Source organism: Marmota flaviventris, chromosome 1 (genome assembly GCF_047511675.1).
Source record: "Marmota flaviventris isolate mMarFla1 chromosome 1, mMarFla1.hap1, whole genome shotgun sequence".
Taxonomy (NCBI): Eukaryota; Metazoa; Chordata; class Mammalia; order Rodentia; family Sciuridae; genus Marmota; species Marmota flaviventris.
This window is the reverse complement of record NC_092498.1, coordinates 214320033-214341770: the sequence shown is the minus strand read 5'-3', so window position 1 is coordinate 214341770 and position 21738 is coordinate 214320033. Positions and strand designations below refer to the sequence as shown.

The 21738-nt window shown below is 38.4% G+C and overlaps 2 protein-coding genes and 1 pseudogene across 2 annotated transcripts; 1 reads left to right on the top strand and 2 right to left on the bottom strand.

Moving 5' to 3' along the window:
- The first annotated feature begins 4210 nt into the window (after nucleotides 1–4210).
- Nucleotides 4211–5206, top strand: LOC114084173 (olfactory receptor 7D4-like). The gene has a single exon (XM_027925342.2). The coding sequence runs from the start codon at nucleotides 4211–4213 to the stop codon at nucleotides 5204–5206; it is 996 nt and encodes a 331-aa protein (XP_027781143.2).
- A 9291-nt stretch (nucleotides 5207–14497) lies between these two features.
- On the bottom strand, nucleotides 14498–15327 carry LOC139702332 (olfactory receptor 7E24-like; annotated as a pseudogene).
- Nucleotides 15328–20316: 4989 nt separating this feature from the next.
- On the bottom strand, nucleotides 20317–21159 carry LOC114084172 (olfactory receptor 7E24-like). The gene is made up of 2 exons (XM_071603231.1): nucleotides 20805–21159; nucleotides 20317–20519 (listed from the first exon to the last, which is right to left on the bottom strand). Exons 1-2 carry the CDS (start codon nucleotides 21157–21159, stop codon nucleotides 20317–20319), a joined length of 558 nt encoding a protein of 185 aa, XP_071459332.1.
- Between the last annotated feature and the right edge of the window lie 579 nt (nucleotides 21160–21738).

The following is a 21738-nucleotide window of genomic DNA, read 5'->3' as shown; positions in this document are numbered from 1 at the left end:
TATCAAATAAAATGAAAGGATAATGAAACAACAAGTAAAAGAAGAAAAAAAATTTTTTTCAGGTATCTGCAGTAGGCCTCACAGCACAAATCTTACAAGCTAGGACAGAGTGGGAGGATGCTCCCAGTATGCTAAAATAAAAAAACTGCCCACCATGACGGTTCCCTGGCAAAGCTGTTTTTTCATAAATTAAGAGAGATAAAGACTTTTCCAAACAAGCTGTTGGGATATCATCTCCACCAGGCTGTCCTTCAGGAAATGCTGATGGAGACCTTCAAGTTGGTGGAACAGGATTTTAAAGAGAAATAGAAAAACATGAGAGTGTTTTCAAATTAAACTAAATGGTCATAGTAAGCAAGCAGTTCCAGGATAATGTCACCCTGGTGCACAATTAAAATCTCAAGTTGGACAGTGAGAAGAAAAAGCTGTTCCAACGATCATCTTTTTTATGATTTTATAGGAATAATCACATCTAAAATGAAAAGATGTCAAGTAAACAACCTAATGTTGCACACTATGGATGTACAGAAATAAGAATAAACTGAGTCCCAAATTAACAGAAAGAAGGCAATAATAAAGTTCAGAGTAGAAATAAATGAAACAGAATAGAAAAACAAGAGAAAAATCAATGAAATAGAGGTCATTTTTGAAAAAAAAGAATTGACAAATTGTCAGATTAACAACAAAGAAGATTAGAAGACTCATATAAAATATTTCTAAGCACTATATTACATGATATATGTACAATTTTGTCTCCTAATTTAAATAAATAAAATGTAATTAAATACACTTGGAAAATAGAGAGGTTAAAGAAAATTAAAAATACTATTTTTTAAAAAAATAGCATTGTGAATCTGAAACGAGGTCTAAAATATCCAGATTGTTAAAAGGAGGCATATCACAGGAGATGATTCCTGGGACAGGTTCCTTATAGAAATTAACCTTCCATTGGCAGATACCTTATGACTTTTAAATTAAACAAAGAAAAAAAAGAATTTTTTTTTAAAGGAAATAAATCCATTTTCCCCTGCCACTTCTGCCACAGATGCAAAATTGGCTGAAATTTTTCTGCTCTGCTTCTTTGTATCCCAAGGGGGTTGAATTGTTTGGACAATGGAAACACAGTGAAATAATTTATTTAATTAGGAGCTTTGAGAATTCAAGCTTGGAGGCTGCAGAAAATTTAACAACACTCCTGTTGCCCCTCCCTCATCCTTCTCTGTTCTCAGCCCTCCTGAAAACCTAAGCTGGCTTCCTATGGACAGGTCAGGGGGAAGAGGAAGTTCAGTGACAGCCTTCAGACACAGTCGGTGTTTTGCAATAAGAAGGACAACAGAAGAGGACATGGGTGCTGTGTTTACCTCTAGGGTAATGGGAAAGGGAATGTTCCGCAGTTCTTGAGCCTTGAAGGTGAAGCGCCTGCACTTTGAAGGCACTGTAGTGTCTGTTGGAACCTGTCTCTTCCACCTCTATTGCTTTGCTTCCTTCTGTCTTTGAAATCTAGAGCCTCTCTCCCAAATTGTTGTTTCCTGAGAGTCTGCAACTCTTCTCCACTCTTTCTAAATTATAGGCTCCTGTCAGATTTCCTGCACCTAAGTATTCGTTATCTACCACTAAAGATCTATTACATGCAAGGAATTGTCTTTTTTGTTCTATATTTGATTGGATTTTTTCCATTATATTCTCTATTTTTACCTTCATATTTGACTTAATATTTGTAGTTATCAATTCACTTTACAGTACACAATATATCTTCTACTAGTATAATTTCTTCTGATGTTTATACTCAGTCCAATATACTTTTATGGCATTATCATTTCTTTTAAAAGTTCAGGAAATTATCAAATGGTTGAAATTGGAGGAGATTGCCCTGGCAAGTTTATGAGTTCAAATCAAATACTATAGTGTGTATCTATTTTTCTAGTCCTGGTGATGAATTTAGGACCTCATGCTTGCTGGGCAAGTGATAGACCACTGAGCTACATTTCAGCACTCCCTATTTTTATTTCTTTTGAGACAGGCCTTGCTAAGTTGCTCAGGGTACCATATCTAGCAAAGGTTTGTTTTCAGTTACTGGGTTGTATTGTTCCAATGTAGCGCCTCTTGTTGGGTGTTATCTAAACAGTGCTTCTTGGTTGGGTGAGCAAATGTCAGCTTCATAGTGGATTGTGTGGATCCGTGAGGATCTCCACAGGAATGCCTGTTAAATATCCTCAAATGCTTTTACTATATTGTGCTTATTATTTTTATTTTATTGGCCTAGTTTTGTGATAAAATATGTAAGCAAGTGTATTTATCTTAAATTGACTCCATTCCTGGAATTGGTATTATTTATTAATCCTGTATTGTTCTTTTAAAGCAGACATAAATGCATATCCTTCAAATTCACTTCTACATTTTGTTCCCATATTCAGGCATGATACACTGGAACACTTATCTTTTGTATCGTAGCAGACATTTTGGTCTTCAGCATCCCTAATGTTACAGACACCTTGTTAAGTTCATGATGAGACAAAACTGTCACAATTTCAGACCCACAAATGAACATGAATTTGCCAATGGGAGAGGGTGCTAAGGAAACATCATATGAGCTCATATACCCTCTCCCTCCTGACCCTCGGCCCCTGATCTCCACCACCCTCTGTACCAAGCTCACGATCTGATGGGCAATGCACATTCTGCTCTCTCAGCCTGGGCTGTTCCTTCCTCCCTTCCTCCTCCTGATTAACAATAACCCAACCTTCCTCTCTCAAGCATTTCTATTTCAGGGTGAAATCTCCTACCCACCTCCACACAATAAATCAGTGTTCAGTGATTTTTTTGCCTCTCTTGAATTTAGGTTCATGGCCGAGGCATTCAAAATACTGACTTTTCCTATAACAGAATCTAAACACTTATTTCTGAAATTTAAATCCTTTCACTTCTTATAGGATGAGTGATTTATGTTGTTTTGAATTTTTTAGATTGAACTTATATTTTGGCTACTAACTATAATGATTTTAATACAGTGCATCCTCACTCAAGCACATGGACAGCTGACTTGTGTTTATGTTAATGGTGGCTCCGTTTTCCACCTTTATTTATTTATTTATTTTTTGCTATGGAATCCCCATGTGTTTCATCTTCCTGGAAGAATTCACTGGACAGAAGTTCTCTGAAAGAAGTATCCATAGGGAACTCCTTGGGGTAGAAGTGGTCTGTGGCACTTAGAAGAGGTAACAGACCTATTGATATTACTGATAATAATTCTACTCTGAATAGTTTAGGAAGGATATTGTGAAATGCTAGTCATGAACAACAAATTTATCAAAATGTTAAGAACACAAGCTCACATTTGTGTAACACCCATATAAGTTACAGAAACCATAGTAGAAAAATTTTATCAGCTCACTTATTTTCACTCCTGGATCCTACCCTATTGTGAATACTACATGGTCTGCTGGAGAGGAGAGGTGCTTATAGTTAAACGAGTTTGAAGAACTTTCTCAAACTTAAAAGATGGTATGTTGGTGGAGCATATGTTGGTGGAGTAAATTTCTACTCCAGGAAATTTGGCTCAAGCATCCCATTTTTGAATCACAGGTCTATTATGTTCATTGGAAATTTTATTTAAAAATGTCATTAAGGATACATTTTGAAGTAAGGTTAATAATAGTAATGAGAGTTATTTTCTGAGACTCCTATTAAGAAAACAAAAGCATTTCAACTTCACAAATCAGGTGATAGCAATATTCACATTTACAGCAACAACAACAAAAATGGGGACTGATAAAACTCTCATGACACTGTGAAATCTCACATCACAGAATGAAGGTTGTTTTAATTAAAAATTTATATTTAATCACTATTAAAGAGCTTTAGACTGAGAGAGTCTGGAAATTAACAAGAAACTGTGAAATGTCTTCACTTCTTGCACATGGGTTATATCATGAAAATATTAGTTCTCAGGGATAGATTTTAAAAGGAGAATTAAAATTAGGAAGTTGTTGATAAAGGATATGTTGTGGGTGATTTGAAGAGAGCCTGACGGATTATACACTAGAAGTTAGATACGGGCTGGCACTTGGCTGAGCCCTTGTTCTCCTGGACAGGTATCAACACAAGATGAACCAGGCTGATCCAAGAGTATAAATAACAACTCATTGGAGGATTCACTTGCCTGTTCCTTAATTGTTCTTTTACCTCCTTCCCCAGAACATACACCAGGTACATGGAAGCAGAGAACCACACAGTCCTATCCCACTTCCTCCTCCTGGGCCTCTCAGAGGATCCAGACCTGCTGCCTATCCTCTTTGTCCTTTTCCTGTGCATGTACCTGGTCGCAGTGCTTGGGAACCTGCTCATCATCCTGGCTGTCAGCTTTGACTCCCACCTCCACACCCCCATGTACTTCTTCCTCTCCAACCTGTCCTTGGCTGACATCTGCTTCATCTCCACCACGGTCCCTAAGATGCTGGTGAACATTCAAGCACATAGCAAAGACATCTCCTACCTAGAATGCCTTGCACAAACATATTTTTTTATTATTTATGGTGGAGTGGATAATTTCCTATTGACTATAATGGCCTTTGACCGCTTTGTGGCCATCTGTCATCCCCTGCATTACACAGTCATCATGAACCCCCGACTCTGTGTCCGCCTGGTTCTGATGTCTTGGTTCATCATGTTCTGGGTCTCCCTGATTCATGTTCTATTGTTGAATCAACTGACCTTCTCCACAGGCACTGAAATCCCACATTTCTTCTGTGAACTGGCTCAGCTACTCAAGGTGGCCAGCTGTGATACCATCATCAATTACATCTTTATATATGTGGTGGCTGCCCTGCTAGGTGTGGTTCCTGTCACTGGGATCCTCTTCTCCTACTCTCAGATTGTCTCCTCCTTAATGAAGATGTCCTCCTCTGTGAGCAAGTATAAAGCGTTTTCCACCTGTGGGTCCCACCTCTGTGTGGTCTCCTTGTTCTATGGAACAGCTTTTGGGGTTTATCTCAATTCTGCTGGGACCCAGTCTTCCTCAAGTACCATGATTGCCTCAGTGATGTACACTGTGGTCACCCCCATGCTGAACCCCTTCATCTACAGCCTGAGGAACAACGATGTCAAGGGGGCCTTGAGGAGACTCCTCCGCAGAATGATCTTTGGTCCTTCTTGGGTCACTGACCTCAGAACTAAGTGGACTCTGCAGAACCTTAAGTTATTGCTATGAATTTATATAACCTGGTTCTTTTCCCCCTGAAAGGATGTGGTTAATTTCCTTTATTCACCAAGCTCCTGCAACTTGGTATTTTTAAATATATGTATTTATTTTTCTTCCTTGTACATTGTCCTCAAAGTTCCAAGTTAGTTGAACTTTTTCAAGTGTTTTTTTTCTTTTTTAAAAATTTGTTTATATATATATATATATATATATATATATATATATATATATATATATATGACCCTAGGGTGTATTTTCACATATTATATGTATTATATATACATGGGGTGCAACTCTTTACCATTTTCATCACATTCTTGTGGTGGAACATGCTGTGGAGTTAAACTGGTTGTGTATTCAATTATGAGCATAGGAAAATTATGACCCATTTATTCTAATGTCTTTCCTATTCCCAACCCTTCTCCCTTCCCTTCATTCCCCTTTGTCTAATACAACAAACTTCTATACTCTCCCTGTTTACTTCCGTTGTTATGGGTTACCATCCACATATCAGAGAGAATATTCAACCTTTAACTTTGGGGGACTGGCTTATTTCACTTACCATGATATTCCGCAGTTCAATCCATTTATCTGCTAATGCCATAATTTCATTCTTCTTTATTACTAAGTAGTATTCTATATGTATCATACCACATTTTCTTGATCCATTCACCTGTTGAAGGGCACCTAGGTTGATTCCATAGCCTTGGATATTGTGAATTAACTGCTATAAACATTGATGTGGATGTGTCACTCTAGTATGCTGATTTTATGTCCTTTGGGTATAAGCTAAAGAGTGGACAACTGGATCAAATAGTGGTTCCATTCCAGGTCTTCTAAGGAATCTCTATACTGCTTTCCAGAGTGGTTACACCAATTTTGGACTCCCACCAGCAATGTATATGTGAACCTTTTCCCCCACATACTCACCAACATTTATTGTAACGTATATTCTTAATAATTTCCATTCTGGATGGAATGAGATGGAATCTCATTGTAGTTTTAAATTTGCATTTCTCCAGTTGCTGGAGATGTTGAGCATTTTTTCATTTATTTTTTGACCATTCATATTTCTTCTTCTGTGAAGTGCCTGTTCAATTCCTTTGCCTCCCCCAAACCACAAGTTTTTCCAGGTATCTGCAGTAGGCCTCACAGTACACTTCTCTGCACAAATCTTACAAGCCAAGTCAGAGTGGGAGGATGCACTCAGTATGCTGAAATAAAAAAAAAACTGCCCTCCATGACTGCTCTCTAGCAAAGCTGTTTTTTTTTTCATAAATGAAGGCGAGGTAAAGACTTTCCAAAACAAGCTGTGGGGAGTTCATCTCCACCAGACTGGCCTTCAGGAAATGCTGAAGGGAGCCCTTCAAGCTGGCGCAATAGGATTTTAAAAAAGTAATACAAAAATATGTGAGTGTGTTAATTATGCTTGGTCTGAGAAACACTCTCTTAGAATATTTGCTGATATTTAGAAAGTGCCCTGTTGATAATATCTATTACTACTGTCAAGAATACCACAGCTTATATACAGGAGAAAATGCACATCTAGTAATGTGTGCTTCAGGACTAATATATTTTACAGAGATTTGAATTAACACCTGTGTTGTTGGTGTTTTTGTTGTTGTTTAATCTCTGCATGATTTCATTTTCTTGCACACATATGCCCATAAAGAAATGACTACCATAAATTTGGTGGGTACATTTTTCTGACAAATTTCCATCTGTTTGATGTGTGTAACCATATGCACTTTTAATCCCTCTATCTCTGCACTCACAATGCTTAATGGAAGAAAACCAGGAGAAGACTACCCATCTCCCCAACATGGGTAGTACCTAAATGAAATTAATAAACATTTGGTCATTAACTCATTTTATCAAATAAAGAATGCTGTCATTATGGAAATATCAGATTCTTTACAAAAACAGTTATCAAAGGTCAGTGGAATGGTGTGAAACCCCAAAATGAGTCAGCCCAACCCAGAAGGTTCCCTGCCCCCATCTCTTTGTGCCTGTTTATTCCCACGAAAACATCTGCCGTGGTCTTTGACTCAATGAATGCTGTAGGTGAAATTGAAAATTTTACAGACTATGTGCCCATAATAGATAAAGGAAAAAAAAAAAAGAACTATTGTTGCTTTACTTTCATTTTACTGGGACATTCCTGAAAGGGAGGACACTGCAAATAGAAAAGCACCAGGAGTATCATGCACATGCTGGTGACAGTCATTTTTTTGTAAACCAAACAAGATCTATACAGTGTTTACACAGATTTTTATTTTTTTATTCTTCTTGTGGGGCAGGCCAGTAACAGGAAATGGGGTTTTCCTGATAAAAAGAGGACTGGGTATTCCTTCCACAAATCTGGCATCTACTTACATAAGGACAAAAATTCTGTATCCTGCTATGGAAATAAGAAATAATAACTTCATACTATCTTTTAGTCAAATGTAATGAAGACTAATCTTATCATTAAGAATAATATTATCTAAATTTTATTTCTCTCTCATTTGATATGTACATCATGTGGAGCCTCTACATCTGTTCTTCCTTATGCAATCCAGTTTTATCAACAATAAATCAACTAAAATGATAATTCTGTATCATAGAAGTTAACAATTGGTCCCATGTCACAGGCATCACAAGGGAACAGACAGATTGTCTCTGAATCTGATGCACTAAATGGCTTCCCAGTCACCGGAAGGTTTTAAGCAGAGGTTCATCCTTTAACCAGGTAATCTCAGGTACATCTGAAGCATACTTTAAACCTCTGATTGGTTTTCTAAGGAGGACTAAATCCACAGCAGACTGCAGCTCTCCTCTTATTAGTGAGTGAACAGCTGCATGGATATTCTACAGAGTGGGAAGGCAGGGGTCTGTTCTGGAGATGGTGTGACTTCTCTTCCTGTGATCTTTGCCTGTGATCTCAGCTGTCCTTCCTATAATGACTCAAGGGGTGCCACCAACTGCTCCCCTGTGTGATACCCAAACATAAGAGCACAGTGAGCCTGGGGTCTTTTCCTGGAGTGACATGGTGGAATGGCTGGTGGGGCATGAAAGGGGGAAGGTGGCGGGGCGTAGTGGCACATACCTGTGATCCCAATGGCTTGGGAGGCTGAGGCAGGAGGATCACAAATTCAAAGCCAGCCTCAGTAACTTAGCAAGGCCCTAAGTAACTCAGTGAGACCCTGTCTCTAAATATAATCAAAAAAGGGCTGGAGATGTGACTCAGTGGTTAAGTGTCCCTGGATTCACTCCCCAGTACCAAAAAAAAAAAAAAAAAAAGTGACGAAGAAGAAAAGGGGAACCTCCTGGATTTTTATGGCAGTGTGGCCTGAGTCTGTAATCACACAGTCAATCCAACTACAGCCTTACTTTTTCTACCAGCAACTTAATACAAGTTACATAAAAATAAAACAATAATATTGTGGGGACACATAACTAGGGAAAACTATGAATGTTAAATTAAAGAGGCCACATAAAACATACAGATGAGCACTTCCCATTTAGGAAGCCCCCAGTATTGGTTCATGATTGATGGCTACTGTTCTTCTGATCCTCGTCTCCCTCACAGACCTTTTGATGGTTTATTGAACAGCTCACAGGAACCTGTCTCCCACCAACATGTATAAGATGCTGTGGTCAAGTAGAAACAGTGTAGGAGGAAATGAAACCTTTAAACAAAGCAATTGGCACCTCCACCACCAGCAGGTACCTACGCTTCAGTCCACAGCAGCTGGTATTCAGCCTGTCTGTGTTCACCCCTAGGATCCACACGGGCTGTCCTGTGCATCTGCTGATGAGGAAACAGTGCTGCCACCCATCCTTTCGCCATCCCTCCCCTCCCTCAGCACTTACTGGGAAGAGCTGCCTCCTTCCTGGGTCATGTCTAAGAGCGGAGGATCCAATGCCCCCCCCCCCCCCCCAGTGCTCAGTGAGGTCTCAGGCTCTGCACTCAGGATTGATAGGAGTAAGGTGAACAGGAGCCTTGTGGGGCAGAAGAGCACGGGAGGGGCTGACGCAGGTAGGGGCCAGCTGGACTGGAGCATTGAAGGAAGGGCTGGAGGCACAGGATGATTATTATATGACCTTGGAGGCTCCCAGCCCAGAGTTCATAATTAGCCATATTGGTCCATGTCACCCAAACATCCGAGGACTTCCTAATGTTAGTGGAGGAAGTAGAAATCTAAAAAAATGTCCACAAACGTTTGGGGCTATCTTCTTCTCAGGAGGAAGCTTGTGTATTCTTTTCAATTCATTTATTTATTTATTTTTTTAAAGATCCATCTCCTTTTAATTTCAACTGTGGTAAAACACACCTAACAAAAATTGACCGTTTTGATCACTGTTTAATACACAGGCCAATGAGATTTCAGAGATCCTTGGGGAGAAAAGTCTTTATATTTACAATCTGATGATGAGATTCTCAGCATGGGAAAAACAATTTTAGAGTAAGACAAAATTGACTTCAAGAGAGGGAGAAAATCTGAAATGGAATCAACAAAATACACTTTTATATATTTTTAGAAAATAAGACCTGACAAGATTAAGGACTTGAGAGGTTCATAAAAGAAATTAGAAAATTGCATATCTTTGAAGTATGTAGATTGCAAAATAATTAAATCATGCATCTTGGAGTCCACATGCTGATCATAAAGTTCATGAAACCAAAACACATAGAGTTGAAGGATCATGATGACTGACTAAAGCAGGGGGTGACTGGTTTTGAACCATCATAGTCAGAAGTATACCATTCATATGTCCAAAAATAAAAACAAAGGGCGTCTGTCAGGCATCCCAGTTAGAAAATGACTCTGCTGTGAGTTTGGATGTGCACAATCATCTCTGGGAGTGTGGAGGAGACATGACAGATGTCAATCTAGGGCAGGTTGGAGAGGAAGAAGGTTATGGGGATTGGTGTTGGGAGTTCAACAGTCACAGAATGATGATCAGGTTCCCTATCTCTGTGGCCAGGTACAGGGACAGAACAGAAAGGTACAAAGGGGTTGGACTGCAGGTTTGGCTTTTCTTACTGACCCAGGAGATGGAATTCTGAGGTGTGTGTTAGATTTTGTGATTCTTTATAACTTGGACAACTTTCAAAACAGAAAAGAGGATTAGAAAAATGAAACCAACAAATAGCACCCAGCATGGTGTACACATTCAAACTGAATTCACATGTTCCCAAGTGGAGTATTCATGGCTGTGGTCCACCCACCTCAATGATTCTCACTTTGAGAAACTCTGCCTTCTTAGATTCTGCTTCTAATTTTTTTCTGTGTTTTTTTCCTTTGAATATGTTCTGGCATTTAGAAAATAATTCATTAGTGTTACCTTTTATTATTATAAATTGGAAAGGGGTATATATCCCCCAAAGATAAACTTAAAATAACCCTTTTTACTCTAAACTTTTAAAATTTGGATTAATCAGGGCTTAGTGCTGTGGAAAGGCACATGTGTCCAAAAAATGTACATAAGCCTAAGGTACTTTGGAAGGATATTCTAACAGGACAATGGAAAGGTCCTGACCCAGTGATTGTCTGGAGTCGGAGTTCTGTTTGTGTGTTTCCACAGGGAGAACAGCAGCCTATTTGGATTCCAGAGAGACTAACCAAAGCGATTTCTACATACCAAAAAGAAGATGATTTGACTCAAATCCATAACAGCTGATATCCAGAGCTCCAGTTTGGCTATTTTTACATCTGTGACAGTGATTCTCCCACACCTGGGGGCTAATGAATAATGAACACCATTAAGGCCTATTTCAAATGTAAAAAAAACCCTTGAGGCTTGCTTGTGGAAATACCTTCAGACCCATATGCAAGTTACAGAAAAAAGGATGGGATATCCAAAAAAGAGTCAAACCCAGGTGGTAATCAGGATATCTTTTTCAATATCTATTTTATTATTGCCTTTTCCCACATCATAAAGTTCTATTTTGTTTTTTGAGCTCATACAGACCTAGGTTAATGTTTTTCTGATCAGTTTTATTTTTTGACTGTGGAGTTTTTAAACATTGCAATAGAGATTTCACCTGTGTAAAGCTACAAGGCCTTTACTATTGTCTTATGTGTTGTATGTTATGTGTGCACACTTGTGTTTTGTGTTGTATGTCTGTATGTGTGTATGTTCATATATCATATATGAGAAGCACTCATGATAAAATGGATCTAAATATTTTTATTATTTACATGATTTAAATGGTTTAATTTAAATTGGGTAAACAGCTGTTGAGGATTGTTTTAATATGTGAACAAATAAGGAGGTTAACAGATCTGTTTGTTTACTTTCACCTTTCCTTTTCATTATATTTAATAATTCTGTTCAGGATAATGTAAATTGTTCAGAAAATTGTTTTCTTAGTTCCTGTTGGAATGTTACATAATTATTTTTTTTTTTGTATCTACAAAAAGGAAACTTTATTGCTTGAACTCCAACAGCATTCCATGCACACTCCTCGGGAACTCTCCCGAACACCACTCGGCTCCTCCCGGAACCACCAACCAGAAATCCCTCTTCTGGCACTTCCCCAACCAATGCGAACTCTTCAGGAATCCCCGCGAGAGCTCAAACATAGCTCGAGAACTCCAAAGTAGCGGGCTGAGGCGGACAGTAAAGGTCTAATATACAATTGAATCAATTCAGCATCATCTTAATGGCTCGCCTCTCAACCAATACTATTGGCAAAATGCCAGGAGCCATTCCAACTTGGCTGTGGCTCTCAGCAATAAATAATATCCATCTCTTATATTAATACATAAACATTAATGAGGTGCTTTATGTCTGATATTTTGCAGATATTTGATTTATTATCTATGAAATTTGAGTTCTGGTTATTTCTGCACGAATCCATTCTGATGCATTCCTATCCCTCAAAGACAACTAATATCAAAAAATTGACAGGTATATTTTCCTATTGAATGTTTCCATATCAGTATTGATTTATTAATCCAGAAATTGGATTCTTAAAACTTACCTAAAAAATGTCAAAACTCATCTATGCAGTCTACGGCACAATACCTATTGCCTCTGAAATGTACTACTGCACATATACATGTGGCTTTGTCTCTTGGTGTGGTATGTATGGCTCCTTCAAATGGCAATAGCTGAAGGAGAGTCAATTATTTTTTTTTATTTTTTAGTCCACTGTTTTTATTTTTCCAAATGAGCAATAGATAATATTTTGAGCTTATTATCATAAAAGTTCTTTTGCAATACTGCTGTATTTTCCAGATAACATAACTTATGTACACAACTCAAAAAACTTCACAGCAAAAATCCCAATCTATAAATGGGCTAATGAACTAAACAGACTTCCATCAAAAGAAAAAATATAATTGGCCAACAAATATATGGAAAAAATATTCATGATCCTTAGCAATTCAGGAAATTCAAATGAAAACTACACTAAAATTTCACCTAACCCTTGATAGAATTGCAATCATCAAAAAAGTAAATAATATAAATGCAAAGGAAAATGTAAGGAGAAAGGAATATTTATAATAGCTGAATTACATTTTGCCCCAATTTCATACATATGTCAATTAATAATCACATAGAAAACACACATGCATTTAATCTTAATTCAGCTGTATCAACTATAAGTCCACTCAGGTGACATTTCTCAGTTGCAGAGATACTGATGACCTGCCCGTGTTAATGAAATGAGAAATGTAGCCAGCGTCATTCAAAATTAAATTGTCAGACTCAACGTCAGATACACCTAAATTTCCATTGTTTCATAACGTAGTAAAATTTTAAACAGAGGTCCAAATTTCTAAACCACAGGTATATTTGAGAAACATTCAAAATTCTGGCTAATTCTGAGTAAGAATGGTATAAAATCCCAACGTTAATGTCTTCTTTTGAGATTGAATAGGCTGATGTAAGATCAGAGGGGGATGTGAACATCTGAAGGATGCCCTGGACTACGGGAAAGAAAGATCAGGGCTGCTCATTGTTCATCTTCTCTTTCTGTGAAGTTACCTGTCATCTATAGGTGTCCTCCTGTACTGACACAGGAAGTTTCAACCACGTCTCTCCCTTGTGGTGTCCCAGTAACTGCACAAGGGAATAGCACAGTGGGGAAGGCTCTCCTCCTGGAGAGACAGGCCAGGGAAAGCTCTGGCTGTGTAGCCAAGCAGGCAGCGATGCAGGGTGTTCTCCTGTCATGAGGTCCTGCATCTGCCCAGACCAGGAAGGCACGTCTTCTCTCTCATATCCAACAATGGTATCACCAACATAAAAATCAACATTCCTCCCTTTTCTAAACAATAACAATAATATAGGAGTTTAAACTTTGGAGAGATAATACAGATGTAATGAAATGAATTATACAGAGCATGTAAGTCAGACCCTGGCCACTAGGAATCCGTACGACCAGTTCATAACATTATGGATACTGTCCTCCTCTTCTTCCCACTCAGGATTACTTTTATAATCTTATTGGAGTACATAGGAAACCATTTTCAGGGGTTCACATTGTGCTGTTATGGATGAAATGTCTAAGGGAAGGAGGATCAACTTGGGTGGAAATCAAAATCTCAAATGAGTCTTTTGGCACCCCTGTCATAACCAGAAACATAAAGTTCCCATAAAGTCTATAGAGAAACTTTTAATATTGATATCGTCTCATCTTGACACCCAAACCTTCATGTCGGTTCTCCTGAAGGGAAAGAATGATTGATAGGCCTTTCTCCATCCATCATGCCCCTTGGCGTTTAGGAGTCACAGTCTTCTTTACTGTCATATGACTTTGGAGGTACAAGCACAGAACTCATACTTGGCCAAATTTATACAATATCCCAATCACGAAGGATATCCTCATGTTAGAGGAGGAAGCAGAGGAGAAAGTGAATGTCCCCAATAGTTTTACAACTCTTCTTACAGAAGAGAAAGCTTGTATGTGCTGTTTATTTCTATTTTTTCTTTGTTCCCTAAAAATTCACTATTTTTTTTCTGATTCATAAGTAATATTGTCAAAATACAGATGACATAATCCAGCCATTATAGCCGTGATCAAGGGCACAGCTCAGTGGCAATAATTACTGTCACTCCCTTGTGCAACCATCACCATCATCCATCTCCAGATCTATTTCTCCATTCCAAACTTTATACCCACTTAAGAAACTTTCAATTATTCCTTCTCCTGTCTCTTCAAACCACCATTCCACTATGAAGCATAGTGAATAAATTCATCAAACTACAAAAATAATGTGATAAAGGAAGCAATTATAATATCTAGATGTTTAGTTTTGCTGAGTTTCTAGAATTCATTCCAAATAGACGCCACAGGACCTGAGATCACACTGCTCTCCTGTGCAGCCTCCACAGGGCACTTTTAATGTCCCTGTTATTCAGGCTGTAGATGAAAGGGTTCAGCATGGGGGTGACCACAGTGAACATCACTGAGTATACTATACCCTTCCTGGTGACAGATGACTGATATGAAGACAGGTACACTCCAAGGCCTGTTCCATAAAATAAGCAAACCACTGAGAGGTGGGAGCCACAGGTGTATAGAAGCTTTTGTACTTCCTGCCTAATGATGGGATTCACAGAATAGAAGACACAATTTTAGAGTAAGAGAAAAAGGTCCCCAAGAAAGGAAGAAAACCATAAACAAGGCCAACAAAATACATGACTGTATCTTTGATAAGTGTATCAGAACAGGAAAGACTAAGGATCTGAGAAGGGTCACAGAAGAAATTAGCAATGGCCGTGTCCTTGAAGTAAGTAAACTGTAAGGCAATCAAATTGTGCAACTGGGATTCCAAAAGGCTAAAACCAAGAGACCAAAATTAAGAAGCCACAGAGGTGAGGATTCATGATGACCGAGTAATGCAGGGGATGACAGATGGCCACAAACCGGTCATAGGCCATCACAGTCAGAAGCATTTCATCCATACATCCAAAAATGATAAAAAGGAACATCTGCGTCAGGTATCCCACATTCGAGATGACTCTGCTGTGAGTTAGAATGTCCACAATCATCTTTGGGACTGTGGTGGAGATGAATCCAATGTCAGCCAAGGACAAGTTGGAGAGGAAGAAGTACATGGGGGTGTGGAGGTGGGGTCGGAGCTGACGGCCAGGATGATGAGCAGGTTCCCAAGCACCGTGACCAGGTACATGGACAGGAACAGTCCAAAGAGGATCTGCTGCAGGTCTGGATCCTCTGAGAGGCCCAGGAGATGGAATTCTGAGACACGTGTTATATTTTCTTGTTCTGTTTTGTTTGGACACCTTTTGAATCAGAAAAGAGGTTTGGAAAAAGTACCCAATCATCTGTTACCATATAAACGGTGATACACGTTATTTTGACTTACAATACTTTACATTGTGTAAGATTAGGACTGCATTATTTGAATACTAGATTTGATTATTCATGTCAGAGAACATTATGTGATACTTATCTTCCAGAAGTTTTTCAGCTTCCTGTTTTTTTCTGATTTGCCTCCTTTGTGGAAAAAGTTCTCACTCAATTTTTGTTTGTATTTTTAAAATCATGTAGTATAGAACTGCTCTGTTTGTGAACTTCACATGGTGATTAACATATTTACATTTGAGGCACATAACCACAGTTATCACTAACCATAATATGTTATTTTTTGGACTGTACCTGTCAATGTGTCAATGATGAGATAATAATGAAATGTTAAAGAAACTTTTAAAATTTTATATTTTATTATGTAAATGTCTCACATAATCTTAGTAAAATATCTCGGGAGAAAAAGTTTCCTTGCCTCCCACCTTTTTTCATTTCTTATTTTCTAATGGTTTTGGAATGATTTTCTTTTTTTTTTTTTTTAAATCAGAAACCCTTCTGCGTGGTGTTAAGGATTTTAGAACCAGCAAATCCCCACCCTTCTTATGCTGCTTAATACAACTTCACATATATACTTCCTGGAACTTGGATGCTATTATCTGACCTCAGCTAATTAAAGGCCATTTTGTGGTTATTATTTTGTGATATGATTCCCCCCCCCCCCCAAAAAAAAGGCAAAAGAAAACATTTAGGTGTTTACCTTATTAAACACCTGTGCCATTTATCCATGTCTGAAATTGAGACAATAATTACAAGTGATAATTATAAGTAGCTTTTAGTGTTATTGTAAGTTTTTTTTTAATTCAACTAGTGATTTTTAGTCTCATTTATCAATATGTATATCATAATGTTATTAGCATATCTGACTTATCTATAACCTAAATTTACTCAAATATATGTGAATATTTTAAAATATCAAGACACCACACATCGGACAAAAACCAATGTAGCTAAAATACTTTATATGAAATTCCTCATGGGCTTTCCTACACCAGGATTGAGAACCATCAGCACTGACTACCACCCTTAACATTATCTGCTATTACTGGCAATAATACCTACTGCTCATGTAAAACCAAACTTGAAACAAAATGTGCTTTAGAACCTAATAATTTAGAGTAATTTCATATTTTTTTTAATTTTTAGTTGTAGTTGGACACATTACCTTTATTTTCTTTATTTAATTTTTTTTAATGTGGTACTGGGGATGGAACCCAGTGCCTCTTGCATGCTAGGCAAGCACTCTACTGCTGAGCCACAGCCTCAGCCTGCAGAATTTCATTTCTATGAAATCTGAGTTCTTGGAATTTCTGAACAATTCCATTCTGCACATCTATTTCCCCTAAAAAATGCTGTCATGATTCTGTGGGTGAATTTTGTGTGTCGATAAAGAGATGTCAGGATTCATCTGTGTATCATGATCAGGTTTCTTTAAGGTTTAATCAAAAAAAGCATGTAAAACTAATGTAGCTCCCAACATACTTACTGGTCCTCAAATGACTGATTTGTAAAGTTTTGGACTTAAGTCTCTGTGAAGTACTTGCAGCTATGTCAAATGATTCAGAGGATGCAGAACATACTCCCATCGAGGAACATCATTTCTTTACTGAGTTTATTATTAACCAAATACTTTCAAAATCCTGTGTCTCTCTCTGTATTATGCAAATGAAAATTTCTAGATAATATATACTGTGTGAGATAGTTATTTGAATTTCAATAATTGATACATGTTCCCTTTTACTATCAGTCACCTATATTTGGTATGATAATAAATATCATTTATATTCAAAAAATCTACATCTGTTCATTCATACTGCCAAAAATACCACTAATCCATATGTGGTAAATGTTCTTGTAGGATTATTGAACAAATGTCATCTTGTATATTGAATAATATTTCCATTTGGCTTCTGTAGAGGACACAGTCCCCTGAGATGAGACTCAGGAAATCAACAGTACAGTCCTGGCTCATTAACCCATATGCAGAATGTGTGGACAACCCCCTCCCACCTCTGGGTGCACACTGCTTAAGGAAAGCAGCATCATTCACACCCATAATTTCACATAGAAGGTATGTAAGGCAAGTTTGGATTCTAATAAACGTTTGGTCCTTAAATCACTTTTTGAAGAACTCATTCTTTATAGAAATAGTGAGTTTATTGATGCAAACAGTTGTCAAAAGCCAGTAAACCCTAAAATGATGCAATCAAAATGCAAATGAGCTCAAGCAGGAGGAATATTTCCCACTTTATCTCTCTTTTGTCTTTAATACCCATAAATACCTGTGCTATTATCTTTGAATAACATAACAGTGTAAATCCTGTGAAATTAAAATTTAAAATTCATGCATCTATTGTATAGACACAATTAGGATGAAATATTTTTTGTGTCCTGTTCTTCGTGACTTTCCTAAAAGATAAAAGTGTAGAAAGAAAAACACTAAGTGTATTGGCCACATCAGGTTTTGCAAACCAAGAAGTAGCTCTTCTCTATTTTAAGCGGATTTCTTTTATATTTGATGCCTCCTTTGTATCAAATAAGGTACAGAATGTGAGGAATCGTAAATGAACCAATATTAGATTTCTTTCCAAATAGACAGCACATAATTTATACAAGAACAGAATCATTTGCCCCACTGTAGAAACAGGAAAAGAGTAACTTCAAGTAACATGATATTTTAGCTGAATTGTACAAAGATTATCATCACCCTTATAATAATACCTAAATTGCCTTTCACACTTATTTCATAAGCTCATCACGTGTTAGTCACATAGGAGCATTCATATGTATTTAATCTGTACTCAGTGCTTTTGTATCAACTAGAAATAAATTTAGATGAGAACGTTGAGTCTCTGAGGTACCAATAACCTGCCTGTGTTATACGGACATAACCAGTGTGGGGGATTAAATTGTAAGTGTCTGTGTCTGAAACCTAAACTTTTCATTGTTTTCCAAATATCAGAATGTTTTAAGCAGATAACCAGAGGTCTCAATAACAGGGGCACATGAGGAACTTAAAAAATTATTTATTGTGTAGAATTAAAACCAAGACCAGAATGCCAGCCTCCTTTGGAAACTGGCTTTGTGGATTCTAAGAATGCCGGGGGGTGCCCACAGCTGTCAATATCCTGGATGGGGGCAAGAGGTAATCTGTGCTGAACTGTGATGTGTCTACCTTTTCTGTGATCCTTGCCTATGATTAACTATCCCTCTTGATGCAGCAGGAGCCAACCACTGCTCTGCCCTGTGGGCTAACAGAGACCCCAGGAAGAACAAAATCAGCGAGGGGTCTCTTCCTGGAACACAGTGAAGTACAATGTACTGTTGGGTTGTCAGGGGGAAACCCAGCAGGATTCTCCTGGTAGGAAGCCCTGTGTCTGTATTCAGACAGACCCCTTCAAAATCTCTTCAGTATTTTTTTACCTAATAACTGATAGCAGTTACATAAAAACTCAGTTCTCCCTCCCCTTTTGGAAAATAAAGTGGCCAATTGATTGGCAGAAAACCATGCAGATTAAATGGAATGAAACAAGCTCTCCATAGCTCACAGACTGAACCAAGGAATCCCTCAAATATGGTTCACAGTGTTAATGTTGCTTTCCTCCTGCTCCTCCTCATCCCTTGGTTATCCTTTTGGAGAGTTTTGGGGACAGTGGTGCTTTCATGGGTGAGAGATATTGACAAGTGTGGGAAGGAAACAAAACCTTGCACAGGTCATCAGGACCCCAAGTTGACACAGAACAAGAGCGTCCCACAGTACAGCTTACTGCCTGCCTCACCTCTCCATCCATCATCTCCCTCAGCTTTAACTGGTTTAAGCTGCTACTCTTCTGGGTCATGACCAAGCAGTGAGGGTCAGTGCCAAGCCACAAAGGTTTCTGCTCCTCCCTGGGCTCAGAATGTCTGCAGGGAAAGAGGCCACACTTCCTGGGACAGACAGCAAGGGAGAGAGCAGACGCAGGTGTGGGACACCCGGGGCCGAAGTCCCCACTCTGAAGGCTGGTTATTTATTATGAAATGACTGTGTAGGTTCAGTACTCAGAGGTCACAATTAACCAAATTGGCCCATGCAATCACAATCTCTGAGGACTTCTTCATTAGTAGAAGAAAAAGGTAGAGGGATTGAACGTTCACCAAAGTTCTAGGTTCTTCCTCTGTGGAAGAAGAAGCCCCTGGTACTATTCACTTAATTTGTTTCCCATCTTTCCTTGCTCATCTTTAGAGATCCATTTGTATTTTTCCATTGATTATTGTGATAAAAAATGACAACATTACACTTTTCACCATTTTTATGACATTCAGTGGTATTAATTACATTCACTTTTTTATACAGTTATCACCAACACCCATTTCCAGAATATTTTTCTCTTCACAAACTGAAATTTTGTAACCATTTAAAAAATTTATGACCATTTAAAAAATTTCATTCCTCATTCTTTTTTTCCCCCTCTTGACTCTGGGGATTTAACCCAGGGGTACTTTACCACTAAGCCACAACCCCAATTCTTTCATATTTTTATTTAGAGACAGGGTCTCACTGATTTGCTTAGGGCCTCGCCAAGTTGCTGAGAATAGCCTAGAATTTGTGATTCTCTTGCCTCAGCCTCCGAAGTCACGTCACCCTGCCCAGCTTCCTCCCTCTTTCAAACAAAAATGGTAATGGCCATTTGTTCATGAAACTCAATGAGGAATTGAACTCCTTAATCTACAAAAATATTGTGAGCAAGACACACCACTCACGGGTCTACATATTTAGTTTCACTGCTAATTCTATCCTCTATTAAAAACAAAGGCCTCAGGTTCTGTGATTGTCCTCATTGCTGTGTATCCTTCTCAGGGTGGTTTTAATGTCCCTGTTCCTCAGGCTGTAAATGAAGGGATTCATCATAGGGCTGACAACTGTGTACATTACTGAGAACACCGCACACGTTCTGGGAGAAAGTGAGACAGCTGAACCGAGATATGCTGAAAGGCCTGTCCCATAAAATAAGCCAACAACTGCCAGGTGAGAGCCACAGGTGGAGAAGGCTTTGTACCTCCCCCCTGAGGATGGGATTCTCAGAATGGAGGAAAGAATTCTATAGTAAGAGAAAAGGATCCCTGAGATGGGAAGAAATCCAGAAATGGCAACAACAACATACATGACTATGTTATTTGTTAAAGTATCAGAACAGCCAAGATGAAGTAGTTGTGAAGGGTCACAGAAGAAATTAGCAATTTCCACATCCTTGAAGTAGGGAAAGTTTAAGACAATCAAGTTATGCAGCTGAGAATCAAAAAAGCTGATCCAAAAGGACATCAGAACCAAGAACCCACAGAGGTGAGGGTTCATGATGGCTGAGTAATGCAGGGGATGGCAGATGGCCACAAACCGGTCATAGGCCATCACAGTCAGAAGCATGTCGTCCATACACCCAGAAAGGATAAAAAGGGACATCTGTGTCAGGCAGCCCACATAGGAGATGACTCTGCTGTGAGTTTGGATGTTCACAATCATCTTTGGGACTGTGGTGGAGATGAAACCAATGTCAGCCAAGGACAGGTTGGAGAGGAAGAAGTACATGGGGGTGTGGAGGTGGGGGTCAGAGCTGATGATCAGGATGATGAGCAGGTTCCCGAGCACTGTGACCAGGTACATGGACAGGAACAGTCCCACAAGCATAGGTTGTAGTTTTGGATCCTTTGAGAGTTCCGTGAGATGGAATTCTGATACAGATGTTAGATTTTGTGATTCTGTATTGGTGACCATTTTTGAAACAGAGATGCAGGTTTTAAAAAAAGGTAACTGCAGACATAGAGTTGTTTCCATATATTTTGAATTTAAGTATAATGAAGTATTCGTTCACACTTTAACATCAATGTGCTTCTCTAATACTTCTCAGCTGTGATCATCTTAGTCATCATAAACTCTTCAGGGTTGGTTTCTGTTTCATTCACATCATTCTATATTTTAGAGATATTGAAAGGCACAATGTTAGAAGACCAACAAAATTATAGAGAGCTAGTCCATTAGTATTGTAAAATAAACCCAACACTTTTGAGAAAAGAAAGTACTAATAGCCTTTTATCTTTATAAATGAAATAATTCTACTTATGAAGGTTAAGAAGCAGCCAAACAGCCAGGTGTGGTGTCCCACACCTATAATTCCAGTGACTCGGAAGGTTGAGGCAGGAGGATCTGCAGTTCAAAGCCAGTCTCAGCAACAAGCCCTTGAGC